Source organism: Hyaloscypha bicolor (assembly GCF_002865645.1).
Source record: "Hyaloscypha bicolor E unplaced genomic scaffold K444scaffold_10, whole genome shotgun sequence".
In the NCBI taxonomy this organism is placed as follows: Eukaryota; Fungi; Ascomycota; class Leotiomycetes; order Helotiales; family Hyaloscyphaceae; genus Hyaloscypha; species Hyaloscypha bicolor.
The window spans coordinates 2485476-2507457 of NW_020194512.1; the positions used below are offsets into that span (position 1 = coordinate 2485476).

General features: G+C 48.2%; 7 protein-coding genes across 7 annotated transcripts; 2 read left to right on the forward strand and 5 right to left on the reverse strand.

The window, feature by feature from the left end:
• Window positions 1-1287: 1287 nt before the first annotated feature.
• On the reverse strand, window positions 1288-1916 carry K444DRAFT_606336 (uncharacterized protein). Its single transcript, XM_024878967.1, has 3 exons — window positions 1757-1916; window positions 1616-1696; window positions 1288-1516 (listed from the first exon to the last, which is right to left on the reverse strand). Exons 2-3 carry the CDS (start codon window positions 1694-1696, stop codon window positions 1412-1414), a joined length of 186 nt encoding a protein of 61 aa, XP_024744298.1. The 5' UTR covers window positions 1757-1916; the 3' UTR covers window positions 1288-1411.
• A 34-nt stretch (window positions 1917-1950) lies between these two features.
• K444DRAFT_550767 (uncharacterized protein) lies at window positions 1951-8223 on the reverse strand. The gene is made up of 3 exons (XM_024876518.1): window positions 5136-8223; window positions 4624-5084; window positions 1951-4577 (listed from the first exon to the last, which is right to left on the reverse strand). Exons 1-3 carry the CDS (start codon window positions 8077-8079, stop codon window positions 2139-2141), a joined length of 5844 nt encoding a protein of 1947 aa, XP_024744299.1. The 5' UTR covers window positions 8080-8223; the 3' UTR covers window positions 1951-2138.
• Window positions 8224-10091: 1868 nt separating this feature from the next.
• K444DRAFT_15044 (uncharacterized protein) lies at window positions 10092-11994 on the reverse strand. Its single transcript, XM_024870603.1, has 3 exons — window positions 11125-11994; window positions 10956-11071; window positions 10092-10903 (listed from the first exon to the last, which is right to left on the reverse strand). Exons 1-3 carry the CDS (start codon window positions 11944-11946, stop codon window positions 10195-10197), a joined length of 1647 nt encoding a protein of 548 aa, XP_024744300.1. The 5' UTR covers window positions 11947-11994; the 3' UTR covers window positions 10092-10194.
• A 496-nt stretch (window positions 11995-12490) lies between these two features.
• K444DRAFT_658458 (uncharacterized protein) lies at window positions 12491-13624 on the forward strand (the record flags this gene model as incomplete). The annotated part of the gene is made up of 1 exon (XM_024886258.1): window positions 12491-13624. The coding sequence occupies exon 1, from the start codon at window positions 12665-12667 to the stop codon at window positions 13622-13624; it is 960 nt and encodes a 319-aa protein (XP_024744301.1). The 5' UTR covers window positions 12491-12664.
• Window positions 13625-13706: 82 nt separating this feature from the next.
• K444DRAFT_15061 (S-adenosyl-L-methionine-dependent methyltransferase) lies at window positions 13707-15210 on the reverse strand. Its single transcript, XM_024870604.1, has 8 exons — window positions 15037-15210; window positions 14892-14977; window positions 14822-14844; window positions 14752-14770; window positions 14583-14705; window positions 14475-14535; window positions 13873-14427; window positions 13707-13825 (listed from the first exon to the last, which is right to left on the reverse strand). Exons 1-8 carry the CDS (start codon window positions 15081-15083, stop codon window positions 13789-13791), a joined length of 951 nt encoding a protein of 316 aa, XP_024744302.1. The 5' UTR covers window positions 15084-15210; the 3' UTR covers window positions 13707-13788.
• A 413-nt stretch (window positions 15211-15623) lies between these two features.
• K444DRAFT_658459 (uncharacterized protein) lies at window positions 15624-17699 on the reverse strand. The gene is made up of 3 exons (XM_024886259.1): window positions 17474-17699; window positions 16774-17392; window positions 15624-16721 (listed from the first exon to the last, which is right to left on the reverse strand). Exons 1-3 carry the CDS (start codon window positions 17504-17506, stop codon window positions 16063-16065), a joined length of 1311 nt encoding a protein of 436 aa, XP_024744303.1. The 5' UTR covers window positions 17507-17699; the 3' UTR covers window positions 15624-16062.
• Window positions 17700-20892: 3193 nt separating this feature from the next.
• K444DRAFT_606343 (uncharacterized protein) lies at window positions 20893-21900 on the forward strand. The gene is made up of 2 exons (XM_024878968.1): window positions 20893-21153; window positions 21209-21900. The coding sequence occupies exon 2, from the start codon at window positions 21210-21212 to the stop codon at window positions 21654-21656; it is 447 nt and encodes a 148-aa protein (XP_024744304.1). The 5' UTR covers window positions 20893-21153; window position 21209; the 3' UTR covers window positions 21657-21900.
• Window positions 21901-21982: the final 82 nt, after the last annotated feature.

Consider the following 21982-nt stretch of genomic DNA (forward strand, 5'->3'; position numbering starts at 1 on the left):
AACACGTGACTCAAGTCATAACACGTGATCTCGACTTATACTTCCTGACTTTAACTTTATATATCTAGTTAGTTCTAGTCTAACCTCTATTAGTATTATATATTATAATAATTATAATAATAAAAGTAAGATTTTTAAGGAAACTTTAATAAGATTTAAGCAAAGTAGCTATAATAGCTTATATATTTTTAAGATTATATATTTTTAAATTTTCTTTTCTTTATTTAATAAAATATTAAATTTAATTACTTATATAAAAATTTCTAAAAATAGCCTTATAAAATTTATTAAAAATTTAATAGAGAATTAAATAGATTAATAGGAATTTAAATAATTACTTTATTTCAAAATTTCAAAAGCTAAGTATAATGCGCAAATGCGCAATGTCATGAAAAATCGCGGTTTTGGAGGGAGTTAAGAGGTCTCGGTAACGGTGCACTGCAATTTTAGCTCATGCTCGGAGAACTGTCATCCAGAGCCGAACCTGCCGCGCTCTCTGAACGGCTCGAGACAAAACACTGTAACTTTAGCGCAGAAGAAAGACGAGTGTCGAAGCCCGCTCCACATGGTCGCCTTTCCAGGATGAAGATAACTCGCCTTCCAACTTCGATTTTTGGATTACTCCACTCTGGAGAGTAGACAAACAACATCAATAATTACTTTTCCAACCATATTTTGGTGGGGTTTCTGTAACCAGCACGTGATCACACACCCGGGCCCCTTTCTCAGGGGAAGCGCGGGATTTATGACAGCATTGAATCTCGGAAGGCGCCTCCGTACAGCCATAGCGATCATGATGTACGATGCAAGAAATTAAACAAGAGAATCTCTAGGGCTTGGTGGTCAAGTCTAGATGCGATATTGAATTAAGAAGACGATGATAAATGAAGCACACGATTTGAGGCAATATTCTGTGAGGAGCAGAGACAGTGGACCGTGTTGAGCGGTCTGCTACACCACTCTTGCGCGACTTGCTAATCACGATAAGGTATGAGTTTGCACAGCTTCGCATCAGATTTCGGTTTGCTGGAAGGTGCTCGCACTCACGATGGCCAGCCGTCAAACTCATACGTTCATCGATGCTGGTCTGTTTCGCGGATAGTGATAAATAATCAGATGGGAAGTGAGGACAAGCTTTGCCCAGCTCCTTGGCAAGCCCTCCATCATGGTGCCATTCATCTTGGCGGACCAATAGTTCGGTACTTGTTTGTCACTCCAAGGTTAATCGATCATCGCTCTTGCATCTGCTCCAAGGAAATATCATATCTTCATGAAGCAATTGTAATTCGATTCAATTGTGTATCGCCAATCCCTCACTGCCCCATCGCACCGATTCCCTCCCCCAAAATGCAAGCCCCAGTCTCCTCATGTGTGTCAATCGTGCCGCCTATCGTGGGACAAGCAGAGCTGCTTAGCAGCAGCTCTCGCCACAGCTACAACCGCAACATTCGCAGCCAGCAGACTCTCCACCACGGAGTCCGACCTCGTCACCGGTCGTCATGGCTGGTGCTGGTTTCTGTCACGATACGGTCAGCTCCTTTCCTTCTCCAATGATCGACAAAGGGATTGATATAGGAAGGGGATTGATTGGGAGTGAGGGAAGGGAGGGACTTACGGGCTGCTGCGTAGCAATGTTATCAGTGTTAGCGGTCATGGGCTCAGGGGCCTGGATCTGCTGCTCGACGACGGAAGGCATCTGCTTCAATCAGCATACTACTCACATTTCAATTCCGTTCTTCGAGAATTAAATACAAACCTTGGACGAAGTAAGTTGGATTAGATTGAGGGGGTTGATTCTTTGGTAGTGAGTGAACTGTATCGTCAGGATAAAGAAGAAAGAAAGAAGTGTGAAACTGAAACCAGCAGCGGGTGTGCCTTGATTTCGAGCTTGGAAGAAGTGGGTCCTTCCAAGGGAGTGCAGTGGATGCGGAAGATGAGTCCGCGTTTCAGCTGGGTCGGACCTTGTTACCTCTCCGGAGCACGTGGTATACTCTAGGACATTGATCAAGGTTTGCAGTTCTCACCATTCTTAGCCAAGATCTGCGGTTCCACTCAAAATGCTACTTTTCCGTTCACCGCTAAAATGCGTTACACAGTGCTGCCCCAATTCAGCAACTCAAAACACCGTGATAATGCACCTACTCCGTCCCTAGCATCCATACCCTAGCCTTCAATCTCTCTACCACCTCCCTTCGTATCCATTGCATATCCTTCCCATCACTCGTTGCCCGATCCGCCCAGTCGAAGAGTAATCTTAAGCCCAACAGTCGATCTCTCTTCCCACTATCAAGAGTTGCATTCTCGAGCACCAACCTTGAATCCACAACCGTCTGATCTGTACTAGCATGGATATCACTCGCACCACCATGATTAGGCGGAAGAACCAGGGCTCTTTCTGCTTTGGTGAGACCTGCGAAGGCAGGAAGTTCGAACAGCCACTCAAGTGAGTTGGATGATGTGCCAGCACCGTCATTCAGGGCTTGTAAAGTCGCTTGGAATACGGATGTGTTGGCATCATGAGCTGGTCGGCGTCGCACATATATTGTTTGAGTAGCCTTAAACGCAGCGATGTGTGTCTGATTGTGCTCAAAATCGAGGACAAGGTTCCAATACTCCGGGCTTGTCGTACGAACGGTACTAATCCGATCTAGCTCTGGTAGCAAACAAGGTGTATGTCGTTGAGTTTGTGCGCCATTCCGAAGGGTTATCGTGACCGGAATCGGAACAGGCAAGTTCGTGTCAATGTCTTTGGCAACAAGACATCGTGCCTCTGCCGCCATCACCCAGAAATGTCGAAAAGCTTGAAGGTGAGATTTGTTGTCTTGTACCGATGATGGGAAAATGGGATAGAAGGCCACCAGCAACGCAGCAATTGCCAGATTTGACGTGCCAAAAGTAAAAGTTCCACCTCCCAAAAACAGAGCACCGATTGCCAGATGAGCTGCAAGATGACTACCATATGGCGTCTCGTTGTCATCACGACCGTGCATTGATCGGAGTCGACGGAAGACGACAAGATCGCCGGTACCAGCCATTACAGTCGCTACTGCCAGAGAAACGAGATCTTGACAATTTCGCACAGTATTTCTGGTCAACTTCTTATCAAAAGTGTTCGCCTCGATCCGGCATATCCGCATCAGTTGATCAAGGTAATGGATCAGTAGGTCCCTAACAACCAGGGAAGCAGACCCAGCGAATCGTAAGGCAATGCTGAAGCAAAGACCGGTAATGATATCGTAAAATGGGAGATCCTCACTCGTCAAGCTATTGACGCTTTCCAGCTTGCTTCGATCTTGGTACGCTTTTGGTAGATTGACCTTGATCCAGTTGAAAGACGGCTCAATTTTGCTCCACATAATCAAATGTCTGGCAAGTGTTCGGAGGAGGAAGATGTCGGGTCGGATATAATCGAACTGCAGAAGAGAATCTGGTACGTCGATCTTCCGAGCCAGGACTTGATTTTCTGATTTCATGAAGATCAGAACAATGGCCACCACAGCCGCAGCCGTAGCTTTGTCCAAAACATGGACAAGGTCAACTTTCTTGCTGCCTGCCGCAAGAGCAAGGAGTCTTTCCGTGAGCCGCATATCTTGAAGTCCCTTCAAATCTGAGCCTTTTCCCAGATTGATAAAGCCAAGAGCAAACCCGGCAGCAAGCCGATAACCCTCATTTCGTAGAGGCTCCTCTTCAGTCTCAGTATCTATGTGCTCAATTTCTGAAACCATTATCTCACTCATTCGGCGATGCTGTGTATTGCAATAAAGCAAACCGATGCCCATTATCCCAGTCGTCTGAGTCAGAGGCGAAAGATTCAGCTCCGCTGCACCAGGGGGCAGCATGCGTGTCACATGGACAGAGAGGAGCCTGGTAATCAAAGAGTCCATTGTCCCGATATATGATGCAGCCAAACCGAGAAGTAATCCAATGGAAGTCATCGTGTGCTTCGGAGTCAAATACTTGAAAGCAACCCACTTGGCCACAGACTTCAAATGTCCATTCAAACCCAGAGCAAGCAAGAAACCAGCGTGGCGGTTATTGAGCTCCGTTGGAGGTTTGTTGTATAGAATCCATGAAGTATCAATTCCTTTTGCATCACGCGATATGCTGAGCCCAGCAGCAACTCCTGCATGGAAGAAAGCCCAGCATACTTTCTCTTCTGTGAATGCACTTTTGTCGACTCCAACACTAATGTTGTCCGGTTTCATTATACAGCTCAGATTAAAGGTGATAATCTTGACTTGTTGCGTGAGGAGAGGTATTCGGGCGCTGTAGTATAATAATCCCCGCCCAGAAGAAATCGCCAGTGTCCGGTGAGCTAGCATCTGAGCATGTTCTTTTTGTGCTTCTAGCAACTCCGATTCTGTCCATTGTGGTTCAGCTTTACAGCGTGCTACAGTAGGTGTCGTAGTGCTCAAGATGGCTGAGGCTTCATTCATCCTTCGATCGTCTTTGAATATCGACCGAGTAATGGCCTGTCGATCTACTTCTGCAGATCCGTCAAATGATCCCGTACTCTCGTTATCTCCTGTAAATAAACAAATAGAGTGGACATCCAAGCTTGCTTCGTGGGATGGAGCCTGTCGAGTTAGCATTCGAACGGCGATGTTTTATGAGCGCTCTTACCAATATGCTCGTCTTGGAATGACGCGCTTGTTGTCCCGGCACCAACAGCGTATTTACGTCTTCTCGGCCGACAAGGGCAAGGAGATCTTTGCTCCAAGACGTCGGAGGTTCGTTTTGACACTGGACTATGGCCTCTTGGAAAGGGGCTAGGACAGCTTCGGGTAATGTTTCCAGCACGAGGAGATCAATGCCTGCAGCAAACAACGCCTCGACGAACTGGGCCGGGCACCAGTCGCTTTGCATCGAAGAGAAGAATCGCTCCAACATAAGTGTTCTTGGAGTGAGTCTGGTCCATTGACTCAAGTTATGAGCATTGCTGCTAGAAGCAGGGGATCGAGTAGCAACCATTTCTGGGAGTGTCATGAATGGTATCAGACGACGACTGGCTAAACAATTCTGTATCCAGTCGTAAATGGACGGACACTCAAACAGTTGAGGAACAACGGACTCGATGGGGAAATCTAGCTCACTTTGTTAGCCTATCAAATCAGTTTTGTTGAACAGTAACTTGCCAGTATCGTAGTCCGTATCAATTAAGGAAGCCTCCTCAAACTCATAGTGTTGTATCCAACTGTCCCAGCCAAGCCACCTGGCAATCTGGGCAAGAACTGGACTCAAGTTTGCCACACCAGTACTCAATGACTCGGCTGTAGTCGTATCTAGCCTTTGCTCTTCTCGTAGAAGATGTAGACAAGTAAAAATGTCAACGAGAGCAGCTTTCCGACTCTCGATACTTCGCTCTCTGTCAGGAGACGTCGGGAGACAACTATAAATTGCATTCTGGCCGAATTGTGTGCATGCGAAGTCTCTGGCGAGCTTCACATGTCTTCTAATAAAAGAGTCTCTGTCACTGCTCTTTGCACCAAACAACGAAAGTGGCTCCGAGTCGCCATCATTCAAGCCAGCATCATCAGCAAGCCAACTCCAACCAGAATTGTCAGCCCAAGACGGCAATGGATTTCCATTGAAGGCCTCCTGTTCCAGCATTATCTCCCAGCTTTCCTGGTCCGATTGAGCACCACTGCTAGATCGTAAGAAGCCAGCTCGAGACTTCTGCTTTGCATGTGTGTGGTGCTTCGCCGGCTTCGAAAGTTTACCCAGGCTGATTACCATGGAGAGTAGAACAATAACAAGAGCACACCACTCAGGGTCTTCTGCTTCTACTGACTCAAGTCGGAGCCATTGCATGACATTCCACCATGCATTGAGGGTCCCTTCTCCCGCTCTTCCTCCTGGAATAACGCCTCGACACACTTCAAGAATTTTGCAAACATGGGGGTTTCGAGGCTGCAGTTGGATCTGGAGCTGGTGCATCTTTCCTTCATCATCAACGAGATCTACGAGACCTCCTGGTTTGGAGTTCTTCAGACCTCGAAGAGCTCGAGGTCCCTGACTGAGAACCCTCTTAAAGCCACCTTCCCTTTTCGCTCGCGGGAGAATGTTATGACTGAGAGTTCGAATATTACTGACGGCAAATTTCGGAGGGAGTGGAACTTTCATCAATCCACACCATGGTGCTTGCAGAGTGAGCTCTCCATACCCATCTGCAGTGTCAGTCAGGAGTAGAATGCGGGAAACCAGCCCATCGTCAATCCTGCACGCATCGATGATGTTGTCCGCTCTCATTGTCGGTCCCAAGGTGACCACGGTGATTTCCCTCTCCGATTTCATGCCATTGACATGATTCGGAGAAAGGTCAACGTTCGCCTTATGGATCTGCGCAAAGAGAGTTAACACTAGAAGCTTCCTTTCCTTAGTGTCTAACGCGCAGTAAACAATGGTGTTTCCTTGCTTGTTATCCGCTGCAGATGGTGGAGCTGTCAGTGTGAAAATCTTGCATTGGCTGGACGCGGGAAGATGTTGGCTCGAGTATCGAACGTTAGTATGTTCGGCGGGGACTTGGCACACTTTGCTGAAGACCACTTCTTGCTTGAGGCCGTCGAATTCATCGTCATCGAGTCCCATATTGTGGAATCCCTCGAAATCCCCACCGGCTCGAAGTTCGTCCAGGAGATCATCAACGGGCGCTTCCAAATAGTTGTTAAGACTATTGTTGAAGTGCGAGGCTTGATGAAAGTTTTGTCCATTCACTACTGAATGGTTTCCAATGCTTGTTCTGGCATGTTGGCCGCCCAAAGACTCTGCTCGTCTGGTGGTGGAGTGCTGAAGCCCAGTTGCAAGCTCTGAGAAGGCAGAACGCTCATGTGACGCAGACAAGTCTGCTCTTGCAAGCATCGAGCTCACCCGTCGAGATTTCCTCCGTGGAATTGTGGTATTCTCAAAGTCAGGGTCCAGAGTCGAGGCAAAATCAGTAAGCCTGTCTCGGGACTCATCTTGCATATTCTTATTCTTCTTCGACCTCAGGTCCTGTTGATTGCCCCCCAGACTTTCTCTGAACGTCTGCTGGCTGTTCATGACGGGGGTCGTGGCCCCTGTCCCCGTACCAGGGACGAAGGAGCTTCTTCGACGGGATATAGCACCGCTCGGAATCCTCTGTTTCTCTCCCAGACTTGACTCTTCACCAGTATATGCGACCTTCCATACCGTATACATACTGGTTTCTCGGTTCAGAGTCAATGCAAGGATGAGGGGGTCCTTGCTGTCCTTGGGAGAGAACTCGTCTCGACGAGACACATGGAGTATTTCTTCTGCAGTATCTAACGCGGCTGCCTTCACAGAGCTCCCCCTGTGTCCGCGATTCGGCGATTTGACGGGTTTGGCAACAACCAGCCCAATTTCAGCAAGGGGGTCCGATAATGAGAAGAGCCTTGGCCAATTCGAGTCATTCTTCAGTGCTGGCGGATCCCACATATCCTTCAGTGTCGAATGTGGCATTGCCATCTGTTTCGGCGCCCCGAGGTCTGCGATGGAGAAAGTTGATAGTTGCGAGCTTGCAGCAGACCATGACTTTGGTTGGGAGGAAACGAAGGAGTTCGGCGGCACTTTCGGGAAATTGAGAGATGCAGGCACGAGATTGTCAACCCGTAATTTTCGTTGAATGATGAGGCCATTGGGAGCAGCAGAGGCGGTCTCAACCTCGAACGGCAGATGTATAACATGGCTCGTGCCAGAGAGGAAATACACATGTGCTTGAGTCTTAAGAAAGACGACAATTGCTGCTTCCCTCTGGTTTGCATTTCCCTTCTTCTGTGTCGCCTTCCTCTCCTTGGCAGCGAGAGGGCCAACACTCGGAAATGTTGTCAACAAAGCTTGGGTGACCTCTTCCTTCTCCAGATCAAAATTGTAGCTTTTTCGAAAGACCCCACCCCGAGACCATATCACGCACCGCGGGGTCACCAGCAATTCGTCATCTTCGGAGGAGGAATCGGCATTGCTATCGAAGTGATTGTGCCATTCGTAGGATGTGCTAGGTGGTTCTGGAGGCAGGAATCGTTCTTGGATCGCATGTTGAAGTCCTGTAGGCTGATGGAGGCCTAGCGAAGTGACCGAAGCCATTTCTCAGGATCTGGAATAGATATCATCGACGCGTGGGATCCGGCATATCACGGGCGTCTCGGGATACCTGATCAATGGTTTTGAAGGGCTGGCTGTGGCTGTTGCGTTGTGTGCTGGTTGCAGTTTCCATCAAGAACGCGTCGCGATGTCAATGTTGGCAAGGCTGAAAAGTTGCCCCACGCTAAAATCCGGGCCCCTTTCCACGACCCTCTCCTCCGTTCCTCTCTCCTGCTAACAGAACAATCTTAACGGTGCAGTTTTGTTTCAACTCCTATCTATTAAGCCCTCACATATTTCGGGTTTACCAAAAGTCCTAAATATCCCTTAGTCATCAGATATAAATGTCAAAACCGTCATCATTTTCCCCAGCGCATATCAAGACTGGGACTCGGAGTTTGCGTTAGTACACTCTATAAACTCAGAGTTGATATAGAGAAAGGTTCATATTTCAAGTGAAAGGGCAGAAGTTCTCATCCTATCAGTTTCCAATTGTCTTGAAGGACGTCACACGATTTGCCTCAAATCTTGAGAGCCAAAACTGAACATCACAACAAAGAAATTTAGATCCGGACCCTTTTCCCCTCATGGTGTTCGGGCGTTCGAGTATGAAAGTGGTGTCTCATTACCAAGCCACTTAGCGCTGCTGGATATCTGGTAACGGGCAGCATGCGTCTATATGTCTCCCGGGGGAAGGCTCAATCACAGCCTCGCGATGCAGATCAACGCTCTTCTGCTGGCGCAGTGCCACCACTGCAGGCGTGTGTTGGTAGGGCTTCGACGGTGATGAGAGTGGATGCTGAGTCTGTGTACTCGGACTGATGTTCGATGCGCATATCCCTTCATATCCGAAGATTCAATCAGCATCTCAAACCAGTGTGTACTCCCGGCCAAGGCAGACTCCGAGGCGCTCTCATGTCTCGTAAATGGTGCGTCGCTTGGCACTTTAACCGACCTTTCTTGCTCAATTCTTGATACCCACTTGTTAGAAGATGAAAGAAGCCAATTATCGAGCACACGAAGCCTGTCTAGTGAACCTCTCACTTGGATCAAGGCATTCCCACAGTTACGGAACAACTGGTTTGGCAAACTGAGCATCCAAGTAGACTCCTCTTTACCAATCATGTGGGTGCTCCTTTCTGAGTGCCTGGATTTTGGGTTCTGTGCCAGAAGTTATTGATCGTCAATATTGAGGGCGCCTTTTTACTTATTCATGCATCCTGTTTAGGAAAACGCGACTTGTAGTGTGGGGCTGCAGGACCGCGAAGTCATTTTCCAGTGATTTTTTAATATTTTCACTTCTCATTCTGCTCCCCTCCCAACTCCCTTAGACTGCTTACTGAATTAGGCTAGCTCTCCTTGATCGAGAAGTTGCGCTCATGAGAACGGCTCGTGGAGAGAATGCTACTTCCCCATGAGGTAAACCAACAAGCAGAGAAAAAGATGGCGTCAAGGCGACACAGATACAGCACATAAAGCTCCATGAAATCCTCATGAATTATCTCCTCTGTCAAGTTTAGCTTAATACTCTAATAAGAACAATATTTGGCTATACCTTGGTCTTCCTGCCTCTGCGGCTTCAACCGCATCTCCTGGAGCAGCGAACCAATCCTGACCTCCCGCTGCCACTGCATGGGCAAGCGCAAGTTAACCCGTGTTGCCTTCGCACTCAACATCCTGGTCTCGATCGAAATACTCAAAGTCGAATCTGCCAAACTTAGTGTGTGAGGAAAAGTTGTTGAGAGTGGAACACCATCTACAACCATTCGTGAAGCCAATGTGGAAGCTTGCTATACAGAACTAGCACAGGACATCCCGACATAATGAGGCTGGTTGTATCGATGGGGTCCGTGATCCCGCCAAGACCTTTATTCCTCAAGTGGAGGTCTTCACCGGAAGTCGGGTGCCGTGGATACCTCCTATTGAGGGCGCTGGGTAGGAGTTGGCAGGCTTCACGGAGGATTTGATCCTTCATTTTGGTTCAGGAGCTCCCTGCAAGTGAACTTTCAAGAGTAGTAATTCTGGAGAGTTTCCGTCGCTCTTTTAGACGCTGGAGCTTACTTTCCGCGGACTGACACTACGAGAGTCTTCTATGCACGTTACATCTATCATCGAACATCACTCTCCATTCATCACGCTCCGCAGTACCTCCACCTCCTCCCAAACTTCTTTAGCAGCCTTCTCATGAAGTCCACTCACCCACCAGAACCTCTCCAATTTCTCCTTCACCACATCCCACCCTCTAAACCTCAACCTCCCGGTCAATCTCTCAATCTGATCAATGTACCATATTCTATGTGGCCCTTTCCTCGCGCACATCGCACCCATAAACAGCAACCACAGAACGAGCTCCGCTTCCCTCACATTCCACATGTGGACGTTGAACACCAATCCCCTCAGCTTCTTCACTAAATTGCTTAGACCAACTGCAGCATGAGGGAATTCTTGCGGTGTTGTCTGGAGATACAGAATAGCGCCTATTCTTAGCACGTCGTCTAGAGATGCGTTTCCTGAGTTCAGGGGCGGGGAACTAGGAGAGAGGACGAGCGAATAGCAAAGTGAGAAGGTGTCTTTCATTAGAGATATCTGTTCGGCCTCTGTGTACAACGTGGACCCGGAAGACACATCGGATATCCGTTCGGAGAGGGCATGCATATATGCCAGAGAATTTAAGAGGTCAGGCGAGAGTGGAAGCGTGTCTAGTAAATTGAGAAGGGGTGTTTGAGCCGAAAGTTTGTTCACATCTTGTGATGGCAGGTATGGAAGTCCACCGGATCCAGAGAAGTATGGATGACAGAGGTATTCTGTAGCCCCCCAAAGATCGGCACTGAAATATGTCAACGTCACTTCTTTGATAAAGCGAATCTTGGAGTACTCACCGGTGAAGCTTGAGCTGAAGACCAATGCTAAAGTTGGTTATGCCTCCTCTCACATCAACCATTTGTTTCAAGCCGGTCATATGTGTTTTCCATCCCTCAATATTTCCTCGAATGACCTACGAGATGCCGTTAATAACCACCTCGCCAATTCTACAGAAACAAAACTTACTTCAGTAAAAGCCAGACAACTCACAGCCCTCGCAGTTCCCTCCACCAAGGCTGTAACGACATTCCCATTCCTCACATCACACATACTCTTCAGCCTCTCCTTCACCAAACTCACACTCCTCCCAAAATGCACAATCGACTCCTTCGTCTCCGTGCTCCCTCCAATCAGCCCTGCATAACTCGTGGTCGTATACAACAACGCATGAAACAGCGCTTCATCCCTCAGCGCATGGTCGAACCACGCCGTTGGACCGATAGGGTTGATTCTGAAAGAAACGAGGTGCGGACACATGGCATACCCCATTTCCGTAATATGGTGTATAATTGGTGATAGCTCAGGATGCGGATCCATTTCCTTATACGGGAGTTTGGAGTTATATTCTTTCGGCAGGTTTGCAAGAGTCATTTCTTCAGGGACAACAGACGGCTGTCTAGTCTTCAAACTCGAACAGCCTTCCTGAAATCCATCTTCCGATTCAGGCCTTACTGATATCGAGATTTTTGGCCTCTCCTTTTCCCTCCGCAACTTCTTCTTCCTTGTCGTGTCCTTGACCACGTGACCTCGAACCAGCCTCCGAACCTCAGGATCTCTATTCCTGAACGGTGTCGTTGCATTAACGAACGCAAATTCTTGGATAGCAAGCTTAGACTTCCGAGGTGAGTTCTTCTTCTCCGACCCCATGGTGCCTTCACTTGTGGTGCCGGAGCCACTGTCCAGACGGAAAACGTTCTCGGAGAGCCTGTGAGGTTCCAGGTGCTCGTGCCAACCTCTATGCACCATGATCATAGGCTGCGTGGATATAGGGGTTGGTGAGATAGCCATTTTGTGGAGAAGGACTGGAAGATTTGTGAAGAGATTTTTAAAGGGGAATTGAGGAAGTTGAGATGAAATATTGGAGGCTGACAGAGCGACACTGCCCCTTTTGATTGATTACCAACTCGGTACCAACGTGCTGTACCAAGGCACTACCCATCGACCAATCAAAGGAGGCGCGAGATTTAGAGCAAGTCTTAATCACTGAATTATGAAGCTATTCCAAGTTCAGTTGATCACGGTTCGCCATTCTGCGCTGTGTCGTTGAGATATCCACCGCAAAACAGGCCTTTGGAAAGATAGGGGGAGGCTCTGGCACCTGATGCGTAGCGAGTCCTGCTCTGTGCTTGCTCCATGAAGTGTTCATGATATTCTCCGAGTCCTCTCAACCACGATCACTTGTTTTCGCTGAATATTATGGAACAATCAAGAATTTTAAAGACTCATCGCTGTGTGACTGTCTCTTGCTCAAACAGTCAATGACACAACTTTCTTAGTTCATTGGAGTGAATTCTACCTCCTGAAAACCGGAAATTTTGGACGATTTTATTGTGTTCATTTACCACCGATAATCTTCCCCTGTTTTTAATTGAAAAACGCTCTGAATATTTACTTAGAATGGAATTATAGGAACGGCCCGCACCACTTTGGGACCCAAACTCTCACCCACACGGTCTGTCCACCTCCTCAGGCCAAATCCAAATAATCGTCCTAGACAGCTCTACAAATGACCTCCGATTTCCAAGAACCTTCCAATGTCGCCGGCACAAGTAATTACCACGAGCCTGACGGAAGGGAGGAAGACATGGCGCAGAAAGGACCAGAACCAGGTGTCCCACTCCTCCGCGACCTTCTTGGGCTCACTTCCAACTCTCGTCCCAACGCCCCTGAATTCCGCCCTCCAATATTCATCTCAATCCCCACGCTCTCATCCAAAAAGAAAACAGACCTCCCGCTAACCCTCTCAATTTTCGACCTCCTCGACCTCTCTCATCTCCCACCCCAAAACATCCTCACAACCCACACATTCACCACAAAACTCGCTCTCTGGTGGACAAATCCGGCCCCCTCCTCCGCCCACCGAAAGATAAAAACAACACCTATCCTCGTAACCAAGTCATTCATCTCACTAGAACACCTCTTACCTCAAAATCGCGACCTAGTTTTCGTCTCCACAGGCGTAGGAAGGGATTTACGTCCCGTCTCATCACTGCTCCGCTCTCTAGGTATGAACGCCAAGACGAAAGTAGTCGGGATCTTCGATGTCGATATGCTAGCCAAAGATATCGTGGCTCTCGATCCTCCTCCTTCTTCGATTCCGGCGATTTTGCAGGGCTTAGAAGAGAAGGCAGGGAACGGGTGTGAGGAGACGGAGTTCGTGATGAGGGCTATGCTTCTGCTTGTTTTGGAGAGTTGTAAGGATGAGGTTAGGGATGAGATTGGGAGGACGTGGGTGGAGGGTTTGAGGGCTGTAGGGACTGGGATGGAGGTGATAAAGGGACCTATGGAAGTGGTAAGGAAGGGCGTGAAGAAGGTGGGGAAGGCGGTTATGGGGGGCATTAGGAGGAGCGGGGAGGAGATTGAGAGGGTTAGGGCGGAGAGGAGGAAGAAGAGGCAGGATGTGGGGGCGAGTGAGGAGTATGTGACTGAAATGCGGCTTTGGGATGGGATGTGGGAGTTACTCTGAGAAAGCTGGTCTTTATGAATCTAGAGTTTGCAGATTAACGCGTTTGGATAACGAAAATGTACCTATCTGTCTAAGCAGTATATGCAAAGGACGATTGTCCAAATCCAGGCATATGTAAAGGATCGCTGATCCAGAAGAAAATGTGCAGCCTTGATCTCATGGGCTCAAGCACCCCTCGGCTTCCGCCCATAAACGACCGTTCTGCAAAGGCATTAGCAAGATATTCAAGTAATAAGGGAGGGACTCACATCGGCGAATAAGCTTTGATGTTCGGATTCTTCGTATCTCTATTAACCCTCGCCAAAAACTCATCCAACTTCTCCTTCGACCATCCCAACTTCATCATAAACAACCTCGTACTCACACTCTCCAACATCCCATTATTCATCTGTGCTTGAGTCCACGCTCCAAGTAATCTCTCTTTCCTGATACTGCTCCACTGATTACTGGGCCACCTGAATTTAACTTCGGTAACCTCTTCGAATCCTTTTTCAATCATCCAGCGTTTGTAGTTGGGGACATTCGTCCACTCCACTCCAGTCTTGGTGGCAGCTTCTTTGACATGAGTCTGCCATTCCAGAAGTGCTGTACCGTTCATACTTCCATCGTCTGAAGTTTGGAGGCACATATCTTGGAGCTCGAAGTAGCCTCCTGGAGCAAGTGCTTCGAACGCTTTGCCGATAATAGATGATGGGTCTTTGAAACATGTTGCGAGGGTGCGGCCGTGGATGTAGTCGAATTTTTGAGGGAAGATCCACTCATCTTCTGCGTCGTCTATTTCGAATTGTAAGTTTGCCGGAATGCTGAGACTGTTAGTAATATGAGAGGAGTTGAGATAAACTTGACTCACTATTCTGACTGGATAAGTGAGAGGTCTGTTCCTATTACTCGAGCTGAGGGGTAGATGTTGGCTGCCAGAGTAAGTATTTTATGTAAATTTGAGAGAATGGGTTAGTACCAAATTCTACAGCCCAAATACCAGTTCCGGTTGCGACATCGAGAACGTTTTGTGGATTCGGATCAATGGGTGCCAGGTGCAGTTTGCCATCTAAAGTGATGCTCCACATCTTGTGTTGCATATCTACATGATTAACTATCATTCCTTTCAGAGCATTTCACAAACCAACCAAGTCTATTCAACTCTACCTATGTCTTCAGTTAGCAAAAGGTTCCAAGTCCCGAAACAATGAATCGAACCTCATCATTCGGAAGCATGTATTCTGTCCCCGTCAGCAACCCCCTCTCACAATCTCTCCAGAAAACTCACTCCCATCCTTATAAACATGGTAGGTCCTCCCATTCTCCTCAACAACCTCATCCGCCAAGCTAGAGCCAATGGTATACGTGGAAGACCTGTCGCTATTAGCCTCTCCTCATTTCCTTCTCTTCCCTCTCCCCGAAATATCACTTACGCATAACTCCCAACCCCCCCAATCGCAGAATCAGAATCACTCCTCATATCACTTGCACTCGCACGCCCACTTCCCTCACCAACCTATCTCATTCTCAGCGTCACCTCTCAACATCACTTCCCTGGGTATTCACATACATCATCAAACTCCCTACCCCCCTCACCCTCCAACTCTTCTCCATCAACCTTCATCGCCTCTCCATACTCATGTTCAGTAATCATGGAGTCTACGTTATCAGGCTGAACCTGATGCCCAGGAACTGGCGCCGCCTCACCCGCCATCCTTGTACTTGGCAATTTCTTCAAGGTTGTCCACTTTCCCGTATCTTGGAAAAGATACGATGAGGATCTTTAGTGCGCAAGGATTTGAGGAAGGAGCGCCGTGCTACGAGGAGGTAAGATCGATACGAGGTTGGGTGCTCAGGACGTTCAGTGGTTTAGCGCTGAGTGGGGTGTGTGGTGCACGTGATCAGGTTGAGAGCGAGTCGCTTGGAAAGGGGAGAGGGCGTTGTTGTGAGACATAAGGTGGATGCTGTTTTGAGAGAGCATTGTACTCGTTCATCTTTCAGCAGGGTTTCAGTTTCAGGTAGTTGTTACTTTCTTGGGCAGTTTTCAGCCCAGACGAAGAAGTCTCGCAGTGTTTAACTATGTACAGCAAAAGATTACAAATACTTTATGTTAACAAATGAATGCATGATTGGGTATTATGCGCATATATACAATGCCGCTTTCTGCTACCTCGAGAGTACTTTGCCGCAATTTTCGCTCAAATGGCATGCCTGCCCAGTTTCTTCAACACCCGAACTCCAATGCAGATGTCCTTCCCATATCGACGTCCAATGCTATGCATATTCAAACCACCAAGACTCCGTGGCGCTGAGCGTTTATTGTGCAACCCAACATAACAAGGCCCAAGTCTCTATTGGCCTCTAACCGCAGGCTTTCTTTCTCTTCAATCGCCCCAAAACACCGTTCAGTCTAAGTGTGCTCTGCGAATTTTTCGATCCAAAGTTGCCTTTCAAGCTCTTCATTGTGGCAGCAACCTCTTCTCAGCACCCAAATCCGTCTGCGGCTCCTCAAAAACATATTTCACCAGCCGCTCTGTCGTCCTCGCACACCAAGGGTCCACATACTTCGTCCAGTAAAATGCGGACAAATACACAATGCCCAACCAAACTGGCAATAGCGCCCAGAACTGAAATCTCCCACAGATCTGCAACGGAGGCCCAGGCTGGATGCCCCCGTCCTCAACTATGATATCTCTCGGTAAATGGACCCCGAAATACATCCACGCTAATATCGAGCGCAGGAGCGAGCCGTGCAGGAGGTACACAGCGAACGAGTGCTTGCCGAACCAGAGCAGGTATTTGCTTGACAGGAAGGATTTCGCCACGTTGGAGAAGTGGATTCCGAGCGCGACGAAGATGAGGCCTATGGCGGTGTAAAATCGTGGCGTGTCGTTTTCTCTGGGGAAGATATAGTGGGACCAGTCTTCCATTGCTTTGGACCAGGGCATCCAGCCTGGTTCGGCTTCGGGGTAGGAGGCGAGGTAAAGCCCAAGAATGAAGAAGATGGGGGTGAGGAGTCGTCCTGGCCATTTGCGGGCGTTGCACCAGCTTTGGTGGGTTGGGTCTTGGGAGAGATCGGAGAGGAAAACGCCAAAGAAGGAGAGCATTCCAAAAGTTGCTGCCTCGGATTAGCATAAAAATGAGGGGAGGGCGGTTGACATATGACTTACAGTCGTTGCTGATATAGAAATAGACGAACAGACCCAATTCAAGCATTATGCGGTATCTCGTCTTGCAATATGCGGCTGCGAAAAGGAAAATAAATACCAACATGCTTGACTTCAACAACGGGAGCATCGTCCATGTGTGGTGGTCGTACATATTCCACCCCCTCGACCAAGTCATGATCATCTCCAACAGCAGGCTGTATATCGCTTCCCCAATATAAGGCGTCATTCTTGGCGCAGAAAAGTTCAACCACCAACTGTCCGCCTTCTCCGCCACCTGGAAAACCCCGAACTGACAAAAGAACCATGTTATAGTTGTTGCTATGGCGGTTGGGAGTATAAGTCGCGGTACTCGACGAAAAGCACTCCTCGAGACTCCATTGAACATTGCATTTCGTTCTCCCGCCCGAATCTGGCGTATCGGTTTGAGGGCGCAAACATATCCTGTGACCAAGGCGAAGATGGCAACTCCAATTCGGCCCTGGGTTAACACTCGCAGAAAAGGATATTGAAAGAGTTTTGGCGGAGTATCTACTTCGGAGGTGGGCTTCATAAGATCGAGAAAGAATCCGCGCGTAATATGTGTGGAAATAACCAGAACGGACGCCAGGCCGCGGAGGCCCTGTGGAAATGTTAGGTTCAATTGAGAAAGGAAACTTGCCTTTTGAATTAAGCTCCTGACGAAAAGATTATTCGAACTTACATCCACCCATTTCACGTTCTCCGGCCTACTCATCGTGCCCTCACGGTTCTAAAGGCGTCGGCATTCGTCAACCCGCCGCAGAATGGCGACAACGTGCAAAATTGTTTGGCTGGAAAATAACAAGTAGTTTTTGCACTCGTCGACAAAAGTTGGGGGCGTGGAAGTCGGAAACCACTGGTAAAGGGGAATTAGACAGTGTTCAAGATGAGCTTGGCGGGGGAAAAAGAAAGACGCAAGATGTGGCTGACGGCTGGGAGATATGCTCTTGATGGACAGGCCAACTTCCCGCTGTGGAGCATGCCATGCACACTGACGAGATGGGAGTGGGGAGCAAGCACCTCCATCCTCAGCCTCCGTCCGACTCCTGTCAAATTGGAGTACGAGGTACGTACCGAGCAATTTCAACCCCTGAAAACTAGTCTGTCCTATCGCACCTCATGCCAAGAACGGATAGAACCGATCTTGCCGGTTCCTGTCGGGTATTCAAGTATCTTTGACAGGATACTTTTGTCCACTAGCATATTGAAAACTTTTATAACGTTGCACTTTGCGTCACTTGTGTTACTGCACTCGTGAACCTCTTTCTCCAAGTTCATGAGTAACCGAATCTGAGGTTACATCGATGATCTGTGTGCTCTAAAGGGGCATGTCGACATAACACGGGCTAAAAAAAGGTACCCGGGAGTTCGAGACGGCAAGGGGTATTAAAATGTCAAACCGTGCGGCGGCGCGGCCTGCTCCTTTGTGTCACACGAAGACAGCGAAGTCAAAGCTAAATCGTCAACAATATCGACTACAACATCTGTCTGATCGTCACTTCACGGCGGTCTGTTGCAGGGTATTGTGTTAACTTGCACGAGCTGGAGTCCGAATTTGCAGCCTTTGGGGACGGACAGCTGCTGCAGCATGCGAACTTCGTCTTTTGACGAACGAGCACGCGTAATCGTCCCTTCTGTTCTCTGTCCAAGTTCGCCTTGTTTCACTCTACCGCATGATCACTAGGCGCCCTCAGCCCATCAGTAGTGGCTTCACCCCCTGATCCAGGGCAAACCCCACACCCAATTGCGACAAGCGAACCTGTACAAGCAGCCGCCCCGAGTGAGGTCTCGCGGAGAAAAGATGGCCCTCAGGCCTTCAGGGGCTCCGGGCATTACGACCACTAGTGAGCATAAACGTGATACGCTGGGGTAGAAGACTCCTTCCACCTGTTCTCGAGCTTTTCAAGGGGAAAAATTAATCCACTTGTGCAGCGGCCCTCCATCTCCTCGTTCTAGAATCCAAGCCCTTGGCTCATGAGTGGTGCGACAAAATTGCGCTGCCGATGCCGATGGACAAATTAAACGCTTCGGTTGGGCGTTGCTAGCTTCTCCTTTTTGAGCGCCTGAACCCACCCCCTAACTCAACCAAGCCCACATAAAAATGACCCTACCCTATCTTTCACGCTTTGGACGACTGATAACGATCTCCTTCCCACATGAAGCAAAGTTTCCCACGGCGGCCCAGCATCTCACATGATCAAATCCCCCAATTAACGAAGCTTACGCCCTCAACCCCATAATTCCTGAGCATCTGGAAGGCGGAAGGCCGCTTCCTTGATCCCGGGGATCCACAGGGCCTCCGATCAAAGATGATCGAAATTTCCCCTGATGACGACGCAGATTTGCTGACAGCCACTTAGAAGTTAGCAACGAGGGTTAGGATTCAGGGGTAAGGCACATGCAAGAATGGGTTACGGAGTAAAGGAAGAAGAGAACTTAAGCTTAAAGCTGACAATTAGAATCTAGAGAAGTATAAACTCCTTTACCATTTCTCCTCGGTCCCGAAGTCGCACTTCCCTTCTAAATGTCCGGATCCCCTTCCTTGGGACGCGTGGCAGTTGCGGAGCTCGCAATTTAGCCTGCCGTGCAGCCGTGGGTTACACTGGCGGCGCGGGCGTCCGCCAAATGCCGGAATATTTGAACCTCTTACAAGAAGGTAACTATTGGAAAAACTGTGCGGTGAGCAAGGTTTCCAGGTCCGGAAGCCGTTTCAAGAGAGGATCAGATAAACGGGAGATTGCGAAATGCCAATCGAGGGTTCTGAGACGAACAAGGACGGGTAGATCGGCTCAAGCCTCAAGGCCAAGCATCGCGTGCATTGATGGATTTTTATGGGGCCGAGATAAGCTGTAAGCAGTTCAAGGTCGTGATCAAGAGTTGATCCCCTGAATTCTTTAAATTAACAAATGTTGTGTCGAAAGAGTTCTATCCAAACAATAAATACAACTGTCCTGAAAACAAAGTCTTATTCTTTGCGTTAATCCATTCTGCGAGGCTGCAGATCAGAAAGTGACGTTGGGAACGATGGAAGAAGCCGTCAGCCCACTCAGCTCATCCCTGAATCCTGCTCTTGGCACAATATTTCCCTGCAAGAAAGATACAGTAAGAGATCGTCATCCCCCTATTTTCCTTCGCTTGGCATTCTTTCCTTTCAACAAATCTTGGTGATACAGAGTACCGGTACACGATGTTACGCCGGAAGTGCGAGAGATCGCTCGCTTTTACTTCTTAGCAGGCACAATAGTTCCAAGACACAAAGGATCTGCTTTACCCTAAGAGGTACCATTCCAGCAAATCCAAGAGTTCCATAAGCTGGTTTCCCTGTTAGCGCAGCATCTTCCAGAAAATGTTTTGGAACTATTACGCCGAGGGTGAAATATGTTGAACTTTGGACGCGTCCTTGTAGAATCTTTCAAGCCATCGGTTCCAGGGAGAAATGGTACGTGGTTCAATTTATTCCAGACGTCTCGCATCGAAGAACAGTTCCCTCCGCCGAAATAAATTTTGTGGGTTTCCTCACTCAGATTGATTACAAATTTCTACTCAACGACATGATTTGTACCCCACAAAAGGGCAGAAGGGCTATTGTATGGTAATGTGTCTCTGATCGCATTTCCGTCGGAAACTTTCCGGTGGAGGGTTGTATTCCGAATTCGTCAAGTGTTGCGAGGGAAACACCTGGTCATTGGAGCTGGATGCTGTAATTAAAGTGCAAAAGTGCTTTTTTATCCTCATGCATCGCTGCATCTCTGAAAGTGCAAGCGATTCTCAAGTCCCTTTTGAGCGAAGTCTGCGAAGTCATTATCGTCAAGTGAGCATAGTAAATGACTCCGTTTTCAAGTCGTCGCATTAAGCCCTCTCGACTTTCGCAACAAGCGTTGTGCGGAATTTGAAATTTAAAAAATGCTATCCTCCACCTGAAGATAGTGCGAAGAGGGTGCTTTCATCATTTATATGTGTAAAGATAAAGTTAAGACGATGGATGGCCCAGCAATCCAAAAAGAGGTAAGTTTCGCTAACCCCTAGTCTCCGCTCAACTATCTTCTTTGGTCCCAACCATATTCATGGCGTCACTCATTTCTAGAATCGAACATCCTGATCAAATACCTCTGAACCACAGAACAGCCTGAAAAGTCCTTATCAGTCAATTACAAAATCAGCTGTTTCGTTTCCGACATTTGATTTTCGAAAGAAGCAAAGATGTGGTGCTACCAAATCACCATCGTCCGGCTCATTTATAAACTCTTCAAGAAGAAGCGCAGGGACGAGAAGAAGAGTGACGCAACCTCGGATTCATATCACACTTAAATTTGCCCACACAGTACAGCCAACTCAATTATCTTAACTTTGAATCCAGCTCAAGTAAGATTACGTTCCTCCCCTTCATCCTCAGGGGGAAGAGGGTTAATGAAAACAGAATGGAGAACCTCGTCCTCGGCCACTCACTCGACCCCGACGCCAGAGAAATCACCAAACTCGTCGGGCAAGAAATCCTCCGCTGGGGCATCCACATAGCTATCTTCCTCGTTGTCGTCGTCGCCGTCTTTCTATGGCGTCATGAGACGGATGGGGAGGTACAGAGAGAGCAGGTTTGCGGAATATTGGAAGGGGAGATTTTGAGGGGTTGTGAGGTTGACGGGTTTCAGGGGACGGAAGAGAGGAAGATGTGGTTTTTGGAACGGTTGGGGGGTTTGCAGGTCCAGGAGATCAAGAACAAAGGCAACGACGAAGGAAAGTGGGAGGACAAGTTGCACAGGTTTAATCGTGCTTGTGTTGAGGTGGCTGAGATGAGTGAGAGGTTTGAGCGATCCAAAAGGGTCAAGGAGGATGTCGGGAAGGAATGGAAGGATATCTGGTGTGATTGAAATCCGACATAGGCTCTTAATCCTCAGGGCATGATGGAGATCGGGGAGAGGATTTTTGATGAGCTCCCTGAGGATAATTCATGGAGGGGCGTCTAGGAGTGCATTGGTTGCTTAGTTTACGAACTTCTTTCAGTCTCGGCCGGTATTTTTCTTGCCCACCTATGAGTACATTTTGGAACTTCACGTCGCTGTAATTCACTACATTCTCGTGCTTGAGCTACGCGGATATAACTTTAGTGTGAGGTGTATTGTTGCTGAGGTTCTTTATTATGGAACTTCACATAAGACACGGCCTTATGGTTCCATGGAAGATACTCCCACACCCA